The 20,594-nt window shown below is 47.6% G+C and overlaps 1 protein-coding gene across 1 annotated transcript in view; it reads right to left on the reverse strand.

Moving 5' to 3' along the window:
- Nucleotides 1-11,375, reverse strand: part of LOC126000516 (zinc finger protein 688-like) — a 32,149-nt gene extending 20,774 nt beyond the window's left edge. The window contains exon 1 of the mRNA XM_049767771.1: nucleotides 11,246-11,375. Within this exon, the coding sequence (XP_049623728.1) occupies nucleotides 11,246-11,369 (124 nt within the window). The 5' untranslated portion in view covers nucleotides 11,370-11,375. The remainder of the gene's footprint in view (nucleotides 1-11,245) is intronic.
- Nucleotides 11,376-20,594: the final 9,219 nt, after the last annotated feature.

A 20,594-nucleotide genomic window follows, 5' to 3' on the forward strand; every position in this document is an offset into this window, starting at 1 on the left:
GCCCTTGCACCTGGCACTTGCTGATGACATCACTGGAGGGCGCCAGATACCGCCTGGTGAGGAGTACCACATGTGAATGACTATATGATGTAAAAAGGCGCCTGCTCCACCCCTAGGCAACGTGGTGTCTGTGTGCTGTGCCTGCTTGTCAGTGAAGTTTTCCTGCACTCCCTCCACTGCCAAAGGTCAGTCAAAAGTGCCATAGATATAAATTTGTCAGATGGGGGGTTCTGCCCGATTGGGCTGTGGGTGACTCATATGAAAATTCCCCTTTGTGGGTGGTGAGGCGTTCAGTGCTGAAATCAAAGTTAGGGGGTGGGCGGTGGTTGGGAGGTTAGGGGTTCGGTGCTGAATTGCCCATGTGGAAAATTAGGGGTTCGATGCTGAAGCATTTTAAAGGGGTTACATTGAAAATTTTATATGCATTTTGCAATGCCTTTTCAGTGTTCACATGCTGAATCCAAACACATCAATTTGGGCATTACATAGGGAGATATAACTGAACTATCAGGGACTGAGCTGGTCTGCTTAGAAAAGCCTGCAAGGGGTAAGTGTTCACATCAGGGACTAATGGAGGTTCATACACTGTGTGTATATATACACACATATTTGTATTTCACTAATATCAGTTTGGAATCCCTAGGAAACAACGATGTCAAGAAAAAGAAAAATTGACAGTGAGTGTAGGATATTCAAGGAACAGTGGACATACGATTACTTTTTTATGCGGTACAAACAAAAAGCTATGTGTCTGATATGCCAGAATATAGTTGCTGTGTTCAAAGAATACAATTTGCGACGCCACTATCAAACTCAATATAAAGATAAATATGATTGTTTGGTTGGAGAAGTGAGAAAAGATAAAATATTACAACTGAAACATACACTGATGACTCAGCAAAATACTTTTGTGAAGCAGAAGCAGTTAAATACTTCCTCACTGTGGGCAAGTTTTCAAGTTGCCAAGCTAATAGCGCGCAATGGCAAACCATTTGTGGAGGGAAAATTGGTTAAAGAATGACTTATTTCTGTTGCCAAAGAGATGTGTCCAGAGAAGGCTGATTTATTTAGTACAGTGAGCCTTTCAGGAGTTACAATGACACGAAGGATTGAAGAAATGGGAGAAAATTTGCTGCACCATTTGCAAAACTCTGCAAAGAAACTTTGCTATTTTTCCTTGGCACTCGACGAAAGCAATGATGTTTGTGATTTTGTCCAACTTCTCATTTATATGCGTGGGACAAATGAGTATTTTGAAGTCACAGAAGAGCTTGCTGTACTGCAAAGTACAGAAAAGGTTTGCCAAACTGTGAATGGTTTGGAGCTGGACTGGGTTAAACTAGTCAGTGTAACAACTGATGGTGCTCCTAGCATGGTGGGGTCTAAGAGAGGAGTAATTGCTCACATTACACAAGAGATGGACAAACATAACCATCCTCATCCAATTGCCATACACTGCCTCATCCAGCAACAAGTGCTGTGTTGCAAATCACTGAAGTGGGACTCTGTTATGAAAATTGTGGTATCTTTTGTTAATTACATTCGAACTCATGCACTAAACCACAGACTACCACAGACAATTTCAGCAATTTCTGAGGTAAATGTTGCCCATGAAGATGTTCTGTACCACACAGAAGTCCGTTGGCTGAGTAGAGGGAGAGTTCTGAAATGTTTCTGTGACTTACTTCCGCAGATTACAGCTTTTCTACTTTCAAAAAACCAAGAAGTACCACAGCTCAATGATGCAGAATGGAAATGGCACCTTGCCTTTCTGATAGATATAACAGAGCTACTCAACTGTTTCAGTCTGCAACTACAAGGCAAGGGGAAGCTCATCTGTGATATGGCATCGCATGTGAAAGCATTTGAAGTAAAATTAGGCCTTCTCATCCAACAAGTACAGGAGGAAAACTTCAGTCATCTCCCAACAACTCAAAACCTGTCAGTGGACAAACCATTGGTCGCATTCCCAAAGGAAACATGTCTGGCTTCACAAGAATTGTTGCAAAAGGAGTTTCAATTTAGGTTCAATGAGCTTCATCTCCATGAACAGAACATACAGCTTTTTCGTAACCCATTTTCTTTTGAGATTGAAAATGTCTTTACAATTTACCAAATGGAACTGGCTGAACTGCAGAATTGTGACTCTCTAAAAGACGCATTTAAGTCAAGTAACCTTTTGAATTTCTATGCATCTCTCCCCTCTAAGACATATCCAAATACCAGGAACCATGCACTCAAAATGGTAACCATGTTTGGTAGCACTTACGCCTGTGAACAGACTTTTTCAAGAATGAAACATCTGCAATCTCCAACTAGATCAAGATTAACTGATGCCCGCCCACTTGCATCAATTGTTACGGCTGGCAGTGACAAATATGGAACCGGACACTGACCATCTCATTAGCCAAAAGCAGGCCCACAGTTCCCATTGAAATACTGGTGCATGATCTGTGTATTTATAAATGGTTTTCATTTTATTTATATAAGATATGTGCAGTGTGAATAGGAATTAGTAGCTCATATAGTCTGCCCTCGAGCTCTCTAAGGGACCGTAATCCGGCCCCCAGTTTAAAAAGTTTGAAGGAGGTGTGTCTTTGCTGCTGGAGTTGTGAATAAGAGACTTTTTAGCTTGGCAGACATTTGGGGGCATCCCCGGGCTTGCATCAACCTGGGAACTCTGATCTTCTCTACCATTCATCCCCTGACGGTTTGCCTCGGCTGAGCTTGGCAGACATTTGGGGGCTTCCCCGGGCTTGCATCAACCTGGGAACTCTGATCTTCTCTGTCATTCATCCCCTGACGGCTTGCCTCGGCTGAGGTGAGTGTTTGGGGGCCAGAGTTGCAGATAGGGCTGGCTGCTGGGCCCCCTAGGCTCGGCAGACATTTTGGGACCTTCTCCAGCCTGCATCAACCTGGGAACTTTGATCATCTCCGGCATTAATCCCTTCAAGGCGTGCCTCGGCTGAGGTGTGTCTTTGCTGCTGGAGTTGTGAATAAGAGACTTTTTAGCTTGGCAGACATTTGGGGGCTTCCCCGGGCTTGCATCAACCTGGGAACTCTGATCTTCTCTGTCATTCATCCCTTGACGGCTTGCCTCGGCTGAGGTGAGCGCACTCCACCTAGTCAATGAGTACCACCATAACACGTAGAAAAACCCACAGTGTGAGTGTGACAATGGGGAGACTACGCAGACCAACTTCAACCATAGAGAATGAAGATGGAAACTCTGATGACCCAACAATGGCCAACTACCTAAGCAGTCTTTCAGAAATGGAGTTTAGAGAAGAAATATGGAGGTTGCTAACAGAAATCAAAGAAAGCACAAATCAGAACAGTAATAAAAATCAAGAGAATATGAAGATAGAAATCAGAAAACTCCAAACTGAAATATCAGGTCAGATAACAGGTCTGAAAAACTCAGTAGACGAATTGAAGAACATAATGGATGAGCTTTCCAACAGGTTAAAATCAGCTGAGGATAGAATTAGTGCTTTAGAAGACGAGATGCATAGCAACATTACACAGCAGAAGAGATTGGAAAAAAGCCTTAAATCAAAGGATCAGACAATGGAAAATTTACTCAAAGAATATGAGCAGATGAAAATAGAAGTCTTTGATAAGCTCAACAGAAACAACTTTAGAATCATTGGAGTCCCAGAGACCCAAGAAGAAAATGTTCAGGAAGAATCAATGGTCAAGAACATCATCACAGAGAAACTACCAGAGCTAAAGAAAACATGTGACCAAATCCTGCATGCCCGAAGAGTACCAGCTAAAAAAGACCCCAGGAGAAACACCCCAAGACACATCCTAGTCACCATGATGAAACCCACAGATAGAGATAGAATACTGCAAGCAGCAAGATCGAAAATGGAAATTACATTCCAGGGAACATCCTTGAAATTTACAGCAGACCTGTCGCCAGAAACACGCAAGGCCAGAAGGCAGTGGTGGGATATAGTGGCAAAACTCAATGAAATAAATGCTTCGCCAAGAATACTGCACCCGGGCCGGGAAGGTGGCGCTAGAGATAAGGTGTCTGCCTTGTAAGCGCTCCCAAGGAACGGACCGCGGTTCGATCCCCCGGCGTCCCATATGGTCGCCCCAAGCCAGGGGCTATTTCTGAGCACATAGCCAGGAGTAACCCCTGAGAGTCAAACGGGTGTGGCCCAAAAACAAAGAAACAAACAAAAAAGAAAAAAAGAAAGAGACAAAAAAAAAATGGGGCCGGGCGGTGGCGCTGGAGGTAAGGTGCCTGCCTTGCCTGCGCTAGCCTAGGACGGACCGCGGTTCGATCCCCCGGCGTCCCATATGGTCCCCCAAGAAGCCAGGAGCAACTTCTGAGTGCATAGCCAGGAGTAACCCCTGAGCGTCACAGGGTGTGGCCCAAAAACCAAAAAAAAAAAAAAAAAAAAAAGAATACTGCACCCAGCAAAACTCACTTTCAGGTTTGAAGGATGTATACACGGCTTCACAGATAAACAACAGCTTAAAAACTTTGCAGACTCAAAACCAGCCTTAAAAGAAAACCTGAAAGATCTAATCTAAAAACAAGAGAGAACAAAAAACACACCAAACTTCTACACAAAGATGGCAATAAATCCCATGACAATTATTTCTCTCAATGTCAATGGACTAAATGCACCAGTTAAGAGGCACAGAGTGGCAAAATGGATCAAAAAACTGAAGCCAGGAGCCCGGTAGGTGGCGCTGGAGGTAAGGTGTCTGCCTTGCAAGCGCTAGCCAAGGGAGGACCGCGGTTCAATCCCCCGGCGTCCCATATGGTCCCCCCAAGCCAGGGGCGATTTCTGAGCACATAGCCAGGAGTAACCCCTGAGCGTCAAACGGGTGTGGCCCAAAAACCAAAAAAAAAAACCAAAAACAAAAAAAAACTGAAGCCAACCTTCTGCTGTCTACAAGAAACACACCTGAATAGCCAGAATAAACATAGACTCAAAATCAAAGGCTGGAGGAAAATCATTCAAGCAAACAACACCCTAAAAAAAGCGGGGGTGGCCATACTAATATCAGATGATACAAACTTTATACTCAGAAAAGTTGTAAGGGACAAAGATGGATATTATGTACTAATCAAGGGATTTGTACAACAAGAAGAAATCACTCTCCTAAACATATACGCACCCAATGAGGGACCAGCAAAGTATTTAATAAAATTGTTGACAAATCTGAAGGATATCAATAATAACACAATAATTGTGGGAGACCTCAACACAGGCTTGTCAACACTTGATAGGTCAACCAAGTGGAAACCCAACAAAAATATACTAGACCTGAAAAGAGAAATGGAAGAATGAGGCCTAGTAGATATATATAGGGTATTCCATCCTCAGAAACCTGGATACACATTCTTTTCCAATGTACACGGATCATTCTCCAGGATAGATCACGTGCTGGCACATAAAACATACCTCCATAAAATAAAAAAGATAGACATTTTGCAGGCTACCTTTGCTGACCACAAGGCTCTGAATTTAGATGTGAACTGCAAAGGGACACAGAAGAAAAAATTTAACACCTGGAAGTTAAACAGCCTCATACTGAATAACCAGTGGGTCCGAGATGAAATCAAGGAGGAAATCATAAGGTTCCTGGAAACAAATGACAATAAAGACACAAACTATCAGAAAAAAAAAAAAAAGGGCCGGGCGGTGGCGCTAAAGGTAAGGTGCCTGCCTTGCCTGCACTAGCCTTGGACAGACCGCGGTTCGATACCCCGGTGTCCCATATGGTCCCCCAAGCCAGGAGCAACTTCTGAGCACATAGCCAGAAGTGACCCCTGAGCATTACCGGGTGTGGCCCAAAAACCAAAAAAAAAAAAAAAGCAGTACTGAGAGGAAAATTTATAGCTTTGCAAGCACACATCAGGAAGGAAGAAGGAGCTTACCTGAGTAGCTTAATGACACAGCTAATAGAACTAGAAAGTGCTCAACAAAAGGACCCAAAAATAGGGAGACAGAAGGAAATAACAAAGCTGAGAGCAGAAATCAACAAAGTGGAAACGCAAAAAACAATCCAAAAGATCAACGAAAGCAGAAGTTGGTTCTTTGAAAAAATAAACAAGACTGATAGACCATTGGCAAAACTCACAAAGCAAAAGAGAGAGAGAAACTTCATAACGCGTATTAGAAATGAAAAGGGGGAGATCACTACAGATATGGAGAGATTTAAAGGGTATTCAGAGAATACTTTGAGAAACTCTATGCCACTAAATATGAGAACCTGGAAGAAATGGATAAATTTCTGAACTCATATAACCTTCCATGGTTGAATAAAGAAGAGGTAGCATATCTAAACACCCCAATCACTATTGAGAAAATTAAAACTGTAATCAAAAATTTACCCAAAAACAAAAGCCCAGGCCCTGATGGATTCACGAATTAATTCTTTCAAACCTTTCAAGAGGAACTACTACCAATCCTGGCCAGGCTCTTTTATGAAATCGAAAAAATAGGAACACTTCCAAATAGCTTTTATGAAGCCAACACACCTAAATACCAAAACCTGATAGAGATGCTGCCAAAAAAGATAATTACAGACCAATATCCCTGATGAACACAGATGCAAATATCCTCAACAAAATCCTGGCGAACAGGATCCAGTGCCTCATCAAGAAGATCATTCACTTTGATCAAGTAGGTTTCATTCCAGGAATGCAAGGCTGGTTTAACATCTGTAAATCTATCAATATAATACACAACATAAACAACAAAAAAAATAAAAATCACATGGTCATATCAATAGACACAGAAAAAGCATTTGATAAGGTTCAACACCCATTCTTGATGAAAACTCTCAGCAAGATAGGAATAAAAGGAACCTTTCTCAATATAGTCAAAGCTATCTACCAGAAGCCAGTAGCAAATATTATCCTCAATGGAGAAAAACTAAAATCCTTCCCTCTAAATTCTGGTACAAGACAAGGCTGTCCTCTCTCACCACTTCTATTCAACATAGTACTGGAAGTACTTGCTATAGCAATTAGGCAAGAAAAAGATATCAAGGGAATCCAGATAGAAAAGGAAGAAGTCAAGCTATCACTGTTTGCAGATGACATGATACTCTACTTAGAAAACCCTAAAGACTCTACCAAAAAGCTTCTAGAAATAATAGATTCATATAGCAAAGTGGCAGGCTACAAAATTAACACACAAAAATCAATGGCCTTTTTATACACTAATAATGATAGGGAAGAAATGGACATTAAGAGAACAATCCCATTCACATTAGTTCCACACAAACTCAAATATCTTGGAGTCAACCTGACTAAAGAGGTGAAGGAGCTATACAAAGAAAACTACAAAACACTGCTCCAAGAAATAAGAGAGGACACGCGGAAATGGAAACACATACCATGCTCATGGATTGGCAGGATGAACATAATTAAAATGGCAATACTTCCAAAAGCATTGTACAGATTTAACGCGATTCCTCTGAAGATACCCATGACATTCTTCAAAGAAGTGGATCAAATACTTCTGAAATTCATCTGGAACAACAAACAACCTCGAATAGCTAAAGCACTCCTGGGAAAAGGAATATGGGAGGCATTACTTTCCCCAATTTTAAGCTGTATTACAAAGCAATAGTTATAAAAACAGCATGGTATTGGAATAAAGACAGACCCTCAGATCAGTGGAATAGGCTTGAGTACTCAGAGAAGGTTCCTCAGACATATAACCACCTCGTTTTTGATAAAGGAGCAAGAAATCCTAAATGGAGCAGGGAAAGCCTATTCAACAAGTGGTGTTGGCACAACTGGTTAGCCACTTGCAAAAAAGCAAACTCAGACCCCCAGCTAACACCATGTACAAAGGTAAAATCCAAATGGATTAAAGACCTTGATATCAGAACTGAACCTATAAGGTATATAGAACAACATGTAGGTGAAACACTCCAGGACATTGAGACTAAAGGCATCTTTAAGGAGGAGACAGCACTTTCCAAGCAAGTGGAATCAGAGATAAACAGATGGGAATATATCAAGCTGAGAAGCTTCTGCATCTCAAAGGAAATAGTGCCCAGAATACAAAGGCCACCCACTGAGTGGGAGAAATTATTCACCCAATACTCATCAGATAAAGGGCTAATATCCAAAATTTACAAGGTACTGACAGAACTATACAAGAAAAAAACAACTAATCCCATCAAAAAATGGGGAGAAGAAATGAACAGACACTTTGAAAAAGAAGAAAGGCAAATGGCCAAAAGGCATATGAAAAGATATTCAACATCACTAATTGTCAGGGAGATGCAAATCAAAACTACTATGAGGTACCACCTCATGCCACTGAGATTGGCACACATCACAAAAAAGGAAAACAAGCAGTGCTGGCGGGGATGTGGAGAGAAAGGAACTCTTTTTCACTGCTGGTGGGAATGCCGTCTAGTACAACCTTTATGGAAAGCGATATGGAGATTCCTTCACAAACTGGAAATTGAGCTACCATACGATCCAGCTATACCACTCCTCGGAATATACCCAAGGAACACAAAAATCCCTTCCTTACTCCTATATTCATTGCAGTACAATTTACAATAGCCAGACTCTGGAAACAACCAAGATGCCCTTCAACAGATGAGTGGCTGAAGAAACTGTGGTACATATACAGAATGGAATACTATGCAGCCATCAGGAGAGATGAAGTCATGAAATTTTCCTATACATGGATGTACATGGAATCTATTATGCTGAGTGAAGTAAGTCAGAGGGAGAGAGAAAGACGCAGAATGGTTTCACTCATCTATGGGCCTTAAGAAAAATGAAGGACATTTTTAACAGTATCTCAGAGACAAGAGAGATGAGGGCTGGTAGGTGCAGTTCAGGACATGAAGCTCATCACATAGAATGATGAGTGCAGTTGCAGAGATGACTACACTGAAAACTATCATAACAATGTGAATGAATGAGGGAAGTAGAAAGCCTGTCTCGAGTACAGGTGTAGGGTGGTGGGGAGGAGGGAGATCTGGGAAATTGGTGGTGGGGATGTTGCACCGGTGAAGGGGGTTGTTCTTTACATGACTATACAACTATAATCATGTTTGTAATCACGGTGTTTAAATAAAGATAAAAAAATTTAAAAAAATAAAAAGTTTGAAGACCCCTGCCATAGAGTCTTGCTCCAGTGCAAATTCACTGAGTATGTTTTGCAATTTATTTTCAATTAAACCTAGATTACTATCACCATGTATCCTAATGTCCATGTTCCCAATTTGCTTTCAGAAAAGGAACTTAGATTTTCAAGACCTGTTATGATTGTTTAAAAAATGCTCTACGAACAATCTCACCCAGAAACGCTTTCTTCAGCAAAGCTTATCCTCACCAATGACTTTACTTGGAGTTGAAAATTATTCGATCTGACCTGCCAGCTTGATATTACTTGAGCACCCTCACCTGTTCCACTGGGGTCAGTTTTTCAAGAGCAACCTATGGGTCAATCTTCATTGTCTATGTTTGTGTAACTGTATGCGTGATGGCTACCTGTCTATTGCCCACCTGCATTGACATGCCTATATTGTAGATAGTCCTTCCCCTGGTAGAAATATAACCCTCCCCCTGCCATCCGCTTAACACTTTACAAATCCTTTCCTTTCCTTCTCTCACTCTGCTTTGTTATTTCTACCTATTTAACCCTTTTTACTGTCAGCTTAAAACGCCTATGAAACAGAACATACCCACACCGGAACCTGCTGCAAGTCACCTCCCAAAGGCAAAGGACAGCTTTCTAGCACACAATGCCCCAGTCCAGATAGAAGATGCCGCTGTCACAGCTGCTGATTTGCCCTCGGAGGCCACTTTTAGCCCACCTTGCTTTGCTGTGGACTATTGCTCACTACCTGATTCTGCTTGAGAGACCTTTAGATAGAGGACATTACACTATCCCTTCCCTTTGTGAGCTCTTTTTCAAACACTATGAGAGCATGCCACAGGCTGAAGCTGTAATCTGAATTTTATTCCCTGACCAGACTATTTCAAAAAGACTTAAGAGAATACGTATATTTCTTTTGTATATTCTTTAGATATATATCCTTAATAGGTAAAATTCTTTTTTGTTGTTTGTTTTTGAGTCACACCCGGAAGCGCTCTGGTTATTCCTGGCTCCGAGAACCATATGGGATGACGAGATTAGAACCACCATTCTTCTCATGAAAGGCAAACACCCTGCCTCCATGCTATCTCTCTGGCCCATTAATAAGTAGAATTCTTATATTGTATTTCCCTATGTAGATGTGGTTATACCCATCCTGTTTTTGGATTTAGTAGGAAATTCTAGTACTTAAGTTTCAAGTCAAACTGTTCCTGGCCAGGGAGAGGATGCAAAGGATTGAGAAACATGCTCTGTAGGCAGGGACATCAGGGACATCAGGGACATCTGTATGCAGGGACATCAACCCTGCCCAACATAATGTCTCAGGAAGAACTGGGAGAACCTCTGGATCTGGTATCGGGTGGTATTTTGAAATCGTGAAAAGAAATTCAGTGATTTATAAATGTTGGAGTCTTAATAGTATTGAAAAAATAGTAGAGACAGGAACATATAACTATAAAGAAGGCCAACCCAAGAACGAACACTAATACCTGAGATGAGCCCCCAAACCTGACAGGACTGATCAGATTCCAGAATAAGTTCTGAGCACTCTCAGGTCAGGCTAAGATCCCATGATTCATTTGCTTTTGGCTAAATCCACAGTAATCAGGGATGGATACTGGCTCTGTGATCATGGAAGACATCTGGAAGGCTGCAGGGGTCCTCAAAGTTTTTAAACAGGGGGCCAGTTCACTGTCCCTCAGACTATTAAAGGGTCTGACTATAGTAAAAACAAAACTTATGAACGAATTCTCATGCACACAGCATACATCTTATTTTGCAATGAAGAAACAAAACAGATACAAATACAATATGTGGCCCACAGGCCATAGTTTGAGGACCACTGGTTAGGGGAACATATGCAGAGCCAGGGAGGAAACCCAGTATGGCACAAGTATGACAAAACCTGACACAATGTATGATATCTCTGGAAACTGAAGACGTTTAAAAATAGAAAGTTGGACTCATCTGAAAAATAAAGTCAGGAGCTGGATCGTTGAACAATAGGGAGGGACCTTGACTTTGGGCTATGAAGAATCACACCCCCTGTAGGAACCAGATCCCAGCCTGATCCTAGTACCTCCCTGTCACCACAGGATGTAGCCCACAGCAGAGATCCCCCTCGCAGCTCTCACCTACTGCCCGCAGGTGCCCATAAGTCTCCAGCATCACGTCTCTGTAGAGCTTCCGCTGAGAGGCATCCAGGCACAGCCATTCCTCCGGGGAGAAGATCACAGCCACCGCAGGGAAGGAGACCATGTCCTAAGCACATACAGAGGGGTTGAGGGCCAATGCTCACCTAGGGCACTGGGGAGAGAACAGGAACTCCCAGTGTCCCAAGTGACTCAACTACTTACTCTTCTGAGCTCCCACCCTTCAAGTTCTTCTCCCAATGGGTACCCAGACAGGAAGGTCACCAGACATCATGCTAGAGAGCCAGATCAGCCAACATGATATATAGACTGTATTCTAGAAGGTACATGCAAGTGTTGCTTTGCACACACCACACATGGCCCATCCCTGCACTAGATTCACTGAACACTCTTGGGTTAGATGCCTGACTACAGAGGCAGAGGAGCTGAAAGAGCAACTCTAATTGCAGCTAAAATGCTACATACACACTAATCCCTACTGCCCCCAGACACTATCTGCCCTTGATACAAGCAATGAGAAGGTAAATTGAGGGTCTAGTGAGTGCACTTGGGGTTCTTAAACCTCAGTTTACGCCACGCAAATCTGTTCCAGTGCATGTAAAAACACCTGAATCCCTGCAACGATGGCTTCCAGAAAGTTCCTTTGCTCCTATTTCTCAATTAGAATCACAAACCACAAGACTGCACACAAGGAGCCTTTGGAAATGCAACTGGTTTACTGAGGAGAAATGTGGCTGCGCAAAGGAGCCTGACTCTGCGGAGTGAAGGACAAAAGAGCTGAGCTGCATGTCCTGAGCCTGAGCAATAGTGCCAGGGAGGGCACAGAGAGGGACAACCTTGAGTCAATCTCAGGCACAGGCCAGTGCGTCCTGAAATCCTCAGGAGTGAACCCTCTGTATAGACTGAAGAAAAGGCCTTGATGACAGCCAAATGGCTCAAATTTCTATAGAAAACAAAACAAGCAGATACATGGAAAGTACCAAGCAACCAAACCAAAACCAAACCAAACACATAGGTTAGTGCATGTATAGAAATAGACCTTGTGGTGTTGTCTGAAGTAAAGCATAAAATTCTTCATCGAGGTTCTAGAATTATGGATCCCAGGGAGAGACTGTCAGACACGCATGCAGAATCCTGAGTGGTCTGTAAACTTGGGCACAGATATGGTCCTGGCATCGAAGCAGCAGCCTAATACAGATCATTGTGCTGGAACAAAAAGACTATCTGCTTCATACACGCCATGGAAGGCACCTTCCCGGGCTGAATACAGAGCAGCCTATATGCCCACCCCCTCTGCCTTGAGGATATGATTTCAGATGGCAAAGCCAGGAGAATTTCCTTTCAGTTGTTGCCATCAAGTAGAAATAAATGAGAGATTTTCTCCAGATAAGGCAGGAATAATGCTTCGTGCAGAGATCATGGGCTTAAGGTCTCCTTTCTCACCAACATGCAGGACCATATTATCAGGAGCTCAACCCTGGAACCCGGCATGCAAAAGTTTCTTAGACCTGCCAGAGGTGACCCAGAACACTGAGATCCGAGAAGGGTCTGAGTACCATATGCATGGCCTTGAATAAAAGCACAAGACACCAAAAAAGGTCAAAGTGGCCTTAAACTGCAGAGACCAGAGTCCCTGCTAGGTGTGCCAGGAGCCACTCCATCCCCAGAATCCTTCCAAATATACCATGGGAATGCAGTCCCTGTGGGGCTCTGCACTCCTGTTCCCCTCCCCTGTCCTTCTTGGAGCCCCCTTACCTGGGGACTGGACATCAGACGCTGAGGGCCCATCTTCTGCAGCCTGGATCATTCCCGAAGAGCAGCAGCAAGGCCCATGGCACACACTGCTGGAGAACAGACAGCCCTGAGCAGCCAGGGAGAGCACAACCCAGTCCAGCTGCTTCCTGCTGGGTCTCGCTGGGGCCTAACCGGATCCTGCACATCTGGAGCAGCATACAGCGTTTGCTTTCTTGTGAGGGAACCTGTGGAGAGCGCCCCAACAGCCTGTTGTCCCCCAATGATCTGAACATCCACAGCATTACTAAGGACCATGTGTGACCTGTGCGCACTGGGGAGTCGCTGGGACAAACTCTCCTGCTTGTGCGCAGCAGATGTTGGGGGGCAGAGGAGGGCAGAGGGGGGCGTTCGCCTGCAGGCAGCTGATCAAGGTGTAGACCTGGGAGGGACCCACGTGCCCCTGAGCCCCTGAGCCTGCTGGCGTAACCATCAACCCGTTGAAAAAGACTCTCCTGCTCCCATTCCCTTCCTCTTCCTCCCCAAAACCCCCCAAAGCCTGGGTCCCAGCCCAGAGCGAGGGAGGAAAGTGCTCCGGGACTCGGGGAGGAAAATGCTCCTCGTCTGGAAACCAGCGCCGAGCCCGGAGCAGTTCTCGCCATCGCGGGGAGCTGGGCATCGCGGGCCGAGGGAGCACTGGGCGCAGAGCACGGCGAAGGCCCTAAAGCCGAACCCCAAGATCCCGGGGAGCGCGGGCGCCCGAGGAGAGGCGCAGGCCGCAGGGTCCGGGCGCCCGATCCAAGCCCCCCCGCGCTCACCCGGCGAGACCCGCAGCTCGGGGCGTGGAGCGGCCCCTCGACCGACGGCGCAGAGGAATTCGGCCCCCCAGGATTCCTGGCAGCCGCGGGGACCCCGCAGCCGTCAGCCTGGGGGCCCAAGGCGGCGGATGGGGCCGGATTGCCGGCGCTTCCCCCTCGCGGTCTGGCAACAAAGAAGGAAGATGGCGGTCGCGTGACGTCACACGACTGCCGGTCGGAGTCTTAAAGGGCCAGGCTCCCACTAGTTACCAGCTACCGCCTGGCTGGAAATTGAATTTTTTTCTAGACTTGAATCAGGCGATGGAACTCTATTCTTATGAAAAACTTCCACATGTGGAAGGCCAAGGCTATGCCAGCACGCAACTGAAACATAATGCCCATATTTGCCACTTAATTTCTCAAGTAGGGCTGGAACAATGGGACATAGTTTTATATATAGGACATGTAGTGTACCTGAGACCCTGGATCTGGGTGTAGCTACCTGAGACCCACCCATTTCTGGGAGGGGTCTTGGGAACTGAATATTAGGTGTTACCTTGCCTGCAAGACCCCGCCCATCCCTGGGAGGGGTCTAGGAAAAGTTAGATAAGCCTTAGATCAAGGGGATTCAGCCCCTTTCTGCGCTGCTGGGCACTTTGGTGTTTGGGTCTCTGTGTTCTGGTTTTGACCAGGATGGAGGCCAAAGGAAGATGGCTGAATTATAAGATGCAAGGCTAAGAATGGCCAAATGCTTAAAAGGTTATGAGTTAGGCCACACACCTGTGGTGGTCAGGGCATGAATAAAAATGATGCTTCCTAATGCCTGCCTGTGAGTGAGTGATTTCGCCTTTCACTTGGGCCTGTGACCCGCCGGCTGGATGGGGTATGAAGCCACGTGGCTGGGGCCTAAACACAAAGGCCTCCATCCATCGCCATCCAGCCCCATCTTTATCTATTTAATGCAAGAGGATATACTTATATAGAGTTATATATATATATATATATGTATGTATGTATGTATGTATGTATTGCAGGGGCCATATCAGGGTTCAATCCCAAGGCTCTTTTAGGGTCCGTGAGGCAACTCTGTTAATTTTTCTCAAGGACAACTCAAGGTAAAACAGTTAAAAGGTTGCAATTAGGTAAGAATAGATCTAGAGTGCATTTACTTGCCATTACTTGCCATTACACCAGCACCTACTTATAAGTGATTTTTCTGAGAGACCTGGGAGAATAATCTTCTTTCCCTTGGTAATTAGAATATTATAAAGAATTATGATGTATTTCCCAACAAACAAATCCTGAGTCGGCCAGCTCTTCCCAGATAGTGGGTTTAGGGGACACTCCATGCCGGATGGCATTCTCTCTTGCTTGATGGGTGCTGGGAAGCTTGGCAAACCTCCAGACGTTCTCCTGTTTCCCACTGGACTCTAGGCCGGGCCTGAGTGCCACCTCAGGTGGCCTGCTGTGGGTTCCAGGTGGACTCTATTAGGGGTCTCCAGGCTTCCCTCCTTCACAACTCTAGGAAGGAGGAGCAAAGGGAGGGGTGGGCAGATAGCTGGCTTCCGGTGCACTGATCTTGGAGGCCAGCTCTTCCCAGGAAATGGGATTGGGGGACACCCCATGCTGGATGGTATTCTCCCTTGCTTGGAAGTGCTGGGAGGTTTGAGACCCTAATAATCCACCTGAAACCCACAGCAGGTCACCCAAGGTGACAATCAGGCCTAGCCAAGTGCACAGGGGAGAAATAGGGGGACATCTGGGGGGCCTGCCAAGGCCCCCAGCAGCCCCCAAGCTAGGGAAAAGGCCTCTAGAATGGGGAGTCCCCTAACTCCATACCTGGGAAGAGCTGGCCTCCACGATCAAGACACTGGAAGCCAGCTATCTGCCTGGCCCCTCCCTCTGCTCCTCCCCCCTAGAGTAGGGAGTGGGAGAAGCCTGGGGACCCCTAATAGAGCTCACATGAAACCCAGAGCAGGCCACCCAAGGTGGCACTCAGCCCCGGCCTAGAGTCAAGGGGAGAAATGGGGGAAATGCTGGGGTGCCTGCCAAGCCCCCAGCACCTCCCAAGCTAGAAAAAAGGCCTCCAGAATGGGGTGACCCTAACCCCATACCTGAGAATAGCTGGCCTCCAGGATCAAGGCACTGGAACCCAGCTATTTACCCAGTCCCTTTCTCTGCTCCTCCCCCCTAGAATAAGGAGGGGGGACCCTGTGGACCCCTAATAGAGCCCACCTGGAACACAGCAGGCCACCCAAGGATGGCACGCTAAAGCACTCTTAGGGAAAAGGAAAATGGGAGGCATTACTTTCCCCAACTTTAAACTGTACTACTAAGCAATAGTTATCAAAACAGCATGGTATTGCAATGAAGGCAGACCCTCAGATCAGTGGAATAGGCTTGAGTTCTCAGCACACCCTGGACTAGGGAAAAAGCCTCCGGAATGGGGAGTCCCCTAACCCCATGCCTCGGAATAGCTGGTCTCCAGGATCAAGGCCCCAGAAGTCAGTCATCTGCGAGGCCCCTCCCTCTGCTCATACCCCCTAGAGTATGGAGAAGGGGAAGCCTGGGGACCCCTAATAGAGGCCTCATGGAACCCAAGAAGGCCACCTGAGGTGGCACTCAGGCCTGAACTAGAGTCCTGGGGGAAAATAGGGATATGGCTAGGGGGTCTGCCAAGTTGCCCAGCACACCCTGGGCTAGGGAAAAGGCCTCCATAATGGGGTGCCTTCGAACCCCAGACCTGGGAAGAGCTAGCCTCCAGGATCAAGGCATCAGAAGCCAGCAATCTACCCGGCCCCTCCCTCTGCCACCTGAGGTGGCACTCTGGCCTGGACTAGAGTCCAGGGGAGAAATAGGGTAACGGTTGGTGGGCCTGCCAAGCGCCCAGCACCCCCCAAGCTAGGGAAAAGGATTCCGGAATGTAGTGTCCCCTCATCCCATACCTGGGAAGAGCTGGCTTCAAGGATCAAGGCACCGGAAGTCAGTCATCTGCAGGCCCCTCCTTCTGCTCCTCCCCCATAGAGTAGGGAGAAGGGGAAGTCTGGGGACCCCTAATAGAGCCCACATGGATCCCATAGCAGGCCAACCGAGGTGGCACTCAGGCCAGGTCTAGTGTTCATGGGAAAATTATAGGAACGTCTGGGGGGCCTGTCAAGCCCCCCAGTCCCCCCCAATCTAGGGAAAAGGCCTCCGGAATGGGGTGTCCCCTAACCCTATACCTGGGAAGAGCTGAACTCCAGGATCAAGGTATCGAAAGCTGTATATCTGCCTGGCCCATCCCTCTGCTCCTTCCCCTAAAGTAGGGAGGAGGAAGCCTGGGGACCCCGAATAGAGCCCACCTGGATCCCATAGCAGGCTGCCCTATGTGGCACTCAGGCAGGCCTAGAGTCCAGGGGAGAAATAGGGGAACGGCTGGGGGGCCTGCCAAGCGCGCAGCACACACTTCCAACCTAGGGAAAAGGCCTTCGAACGGGGTGTACCCTAACCCCATACCTGGGAATAGCTGGCCTCCAGGATCAAGGCACCGGAAGCCAGTTATCTGCCAGACCCTCCCTCTGCTTTTCCCCCCTGTAGTTGGGGGGGGGGAAGCCTGGGGACTCTAATAAAGCCCACCTAAAATCCACAACAGGCCACCCGAGTTGGCACTACGGCCCGGCTTATAGTTCAGGTGAGAAATAGGGGAATGGCTGGGGCCTGGCCAACACCCTCACCACCCCCCAAGCTAGGGAAAAGGACTCCGGAATGGGGTTGTCTCCTAACCCCAACCTGGGAAGAGCTGGCCTCCAGGACCAAGGCCCCGGAAGACAGATATCTGCCTGTCCCCTCCCTCTGCTCCTCCCTCCTAGAGTAGAAAGGGAGGAAGCCTGGGGACCCCTAATATAGCCCACCTGGAACCCACAGCAGGACACCCGAGATGGTAATCAGACCCGGCCTTGAGTCCAGGGGAGAAAAATGGGAATGGATTGGGGAGCCTGCCAAGCTGCCCTGCACACCCTGGGCTAGGAAAAAGGCCTCCAGATTGAGGTGTCCCCTAACCCCATTCCTGGATAGAGCTGGCCTCCAGGAAAAAGAAATTGAAAGCCATATATCTGCCCGGCCCCTCACTCTGCTCCTCCCCCCTAGAGTACGGAGGGAGGAAGCCTGGGCACCCCTAATAGAGCCCACATGGAACCCACAGCAGGCCATCTGAGGTGGCAATCAGGCCCGGCCTGCAGGTCCAGAGAGAAATAGGGAAAAGGCTGGTGGGCCTGCCAAGCGCCCAGCACCCCCCAATATAGCGAAAAATCCTCCGAAATGGGTGTGCACTAACCCCATACCTGGGAGGAGCTGGCCTCCAGAATCAAGGCACGGGAAGCCAGTTATCTGTTGGCCTCTCCCTCTGCTTTTTCCCCCTATAGTTGGGGTAAGCCTGGGGACCCTAATAGAGCCCACCTAAAACCCACAACAGATCATCTGAGTTGGCACTCAGGCCCAGCTTATAGTTCAGGGTAGAATTAGGGGAATGGCTGGGGGCTGGCAAGCCCCTCACCATCCCCCCAAGCTAGGGAAAAGGCCTCCAGAATGGGGTGTCTCCTAACCCGAACCTGGGAAGAGCTGGCCTCCAGGATCCAGGCTATGGTAGCCAGATATCTGCCAGGCCCCATCCTCTGCTCCTTCCTCCTAGAGTATAAAAGGGGGAAGCCTGGGGACTCCTACTAGAGCCCAGCTGGAACCCACAGCAGGCCACCCGAGATGGCACTCAGGACCGGCCTAGAGAACAGGGGAGAAATACAGAAATAGCTGGGGGGCCTGCCAAGCCTCCCAGTACCCCCCAATTTAGGAAAAAGGCCTCCGGAATGCAGTGTCCCCTAACCCCACACCTGGGAAGAGCTGTCTCCAGGATCAAGGTACCGAAAGCCATATATCTGCCTGGCCCCTCCCTCTGTTCCTCCTCCATAGAGTAGGGAGGGGGTGAAGCTTGGGGACCAATAATACAGCCCACCAGGTACCCATAGCAGGCCACCCAAGGTCGCAATCGGGCCCGGCTTAGAATCCAGGGGAGAAATAGGGGAATGGCTTGGGGGTCTACCAAGCCCCCCAGCACCCCTCAAGCTAGGGAAATGGCCTCCAGAATGGGGTGTCTCCTAACCCCACCCTGAGAAGAGCTGGCCTCCAGGAGCAAGGCCCCAGAAGCCAGCTATTTGCCGGCCCCTTTCTCTGCTCCTCCCCCCTAGAGTAAGGAGGGGGGAAGCCTGGGGACTCCTAAGAGAGCCCACCTGAAACCCACAGCTGGCCACCCAAGGTGGCACTCAGCCCACCTAAAGTTCAGGGGAGAAATAGGGGAACGGCTGGGGGGCCTGCCAAGCCCCCATATCCCCCAAGCTGGGGAACAGGCCTCCAGAATGGGGAGTCCCCTAACCCCATTGCTGGCAAGTGCTGGCCTCCGGGATCAAGGCACCAGAAGCAGACATCTCCGAGGCCCCTCTCTCTGCTCCTTCCACCTAGAGAAGGGAGGGAGAAGTTGGGGACCCTTAATAGAGCCCACCTGGAACCCACAGCTGGCCACCCAAGGTGGCACTCAGGCCCGCCTAGAGTCCAGGGGAGAAATAGGGGAATGGCTGGGGGGCCTGCCAAGCCCCCCAATCTCCCCCAAGCTGGGAAAAAGGCTGCCAGAATGGGGAGTCCCCTAACCCCATATCTGGGAAGCGCTGGCCTCCGGGATCAAGGCACCAGAAGCCAGCTATCTGTGAGGCCCCTCTCTCTGCTCCTTCCACCTAGAGAACGGGACACCTAGAGAAGTTGGGGACACCTAATAGAGCCCACCTGGAACCCACAGCAGGCCACCCGAGGTGGCACTCAGGCCAGGCCTAGAGTCCAGGGAGAAATAGGGGTATGGCTGGGGGGCCCACCAAGCTGCCCAGCACACACTGGGCTAGGCAAAAGGCCTCCGGAATGAGGTGCCTTCTAAACCCATACCTGGGAAGAGCTGGCCTCCAGGATCAAGGCCCGGGAAACCAGATATCTGCCCAGCCCCTCCCTCTGCCTCCCTCCTAGAGTAGGGAGGGGGGAAGCCTGGGGACCCCTAATAGAGCCTACCTGGAACCCACAGCAGGCCACCCGAGATGGTAAAATACTCCATGACACTGAGATTAAGGCATCTTCAAGGAGGAAATAACATTGAATAAACAAGAGGACGTAGAGATAAACAGATGAGACTATATTAATCTGAGAAACTTCTGCACCTCAAAGGAAATAGTGATGAATATACAAAGGACACACAGAGAATGGGAGAAATTATTCACTCAACACTTTTCAGATAAGGGACTAATATCTAAGATATACAAGATACTGACAGGTCTAGGTCACCATGTCCTAAACACACAAAGAGGAGGTAAGGGCCATGCACACCCAGGGCATTGGGAGATGTCAGGATCCCCTAGATACCTAGGAGTAATGTCCTTTGCCTTCTTGCCCTCTTAGATCACCCAGCAGTCATGACCCTCTAGGGTTTTGGAGGTGCTACTTTGCAGACGGATCTCTCAGGGCCAATCCATGCTCTAGATTCACTGAACACTGGTAGATGAAATGTCTGACTGCAGAACCCTAAAGAGTTAAAATAGCAACCAGGATGTAGCCCCAAATGATAAACACACTGTCCCCTTCTGTCCTCAGAGCCCATCTCTACAGGATACATGGATCAGAGAAGGGAAATTCTGATCCAATGAGTGAATCAAACATGTGCTTGGCATAATCAGTGTTCCCAGTTCACTTGCAAATAAATCCTTTCTGGTGCAGGTCAAAATGCCTCAACACACAGCAAC

Source organism: Suncus etruscus (assembly GCF_024139225.1).
Source record: "Suncus etruscus isolate mSunEtr1 chromosome X unlocalized genomic scaffold, mSunEtr1.pri.cur SUPER_X_unloc_1, whole genome shotgun sequence".
Lineage (NCBI taxonomy): Eukaryota > Metazoa > Chordata > Mammalia > Eulipotyphla > Soricidae > Suncus > Suncus etruscus.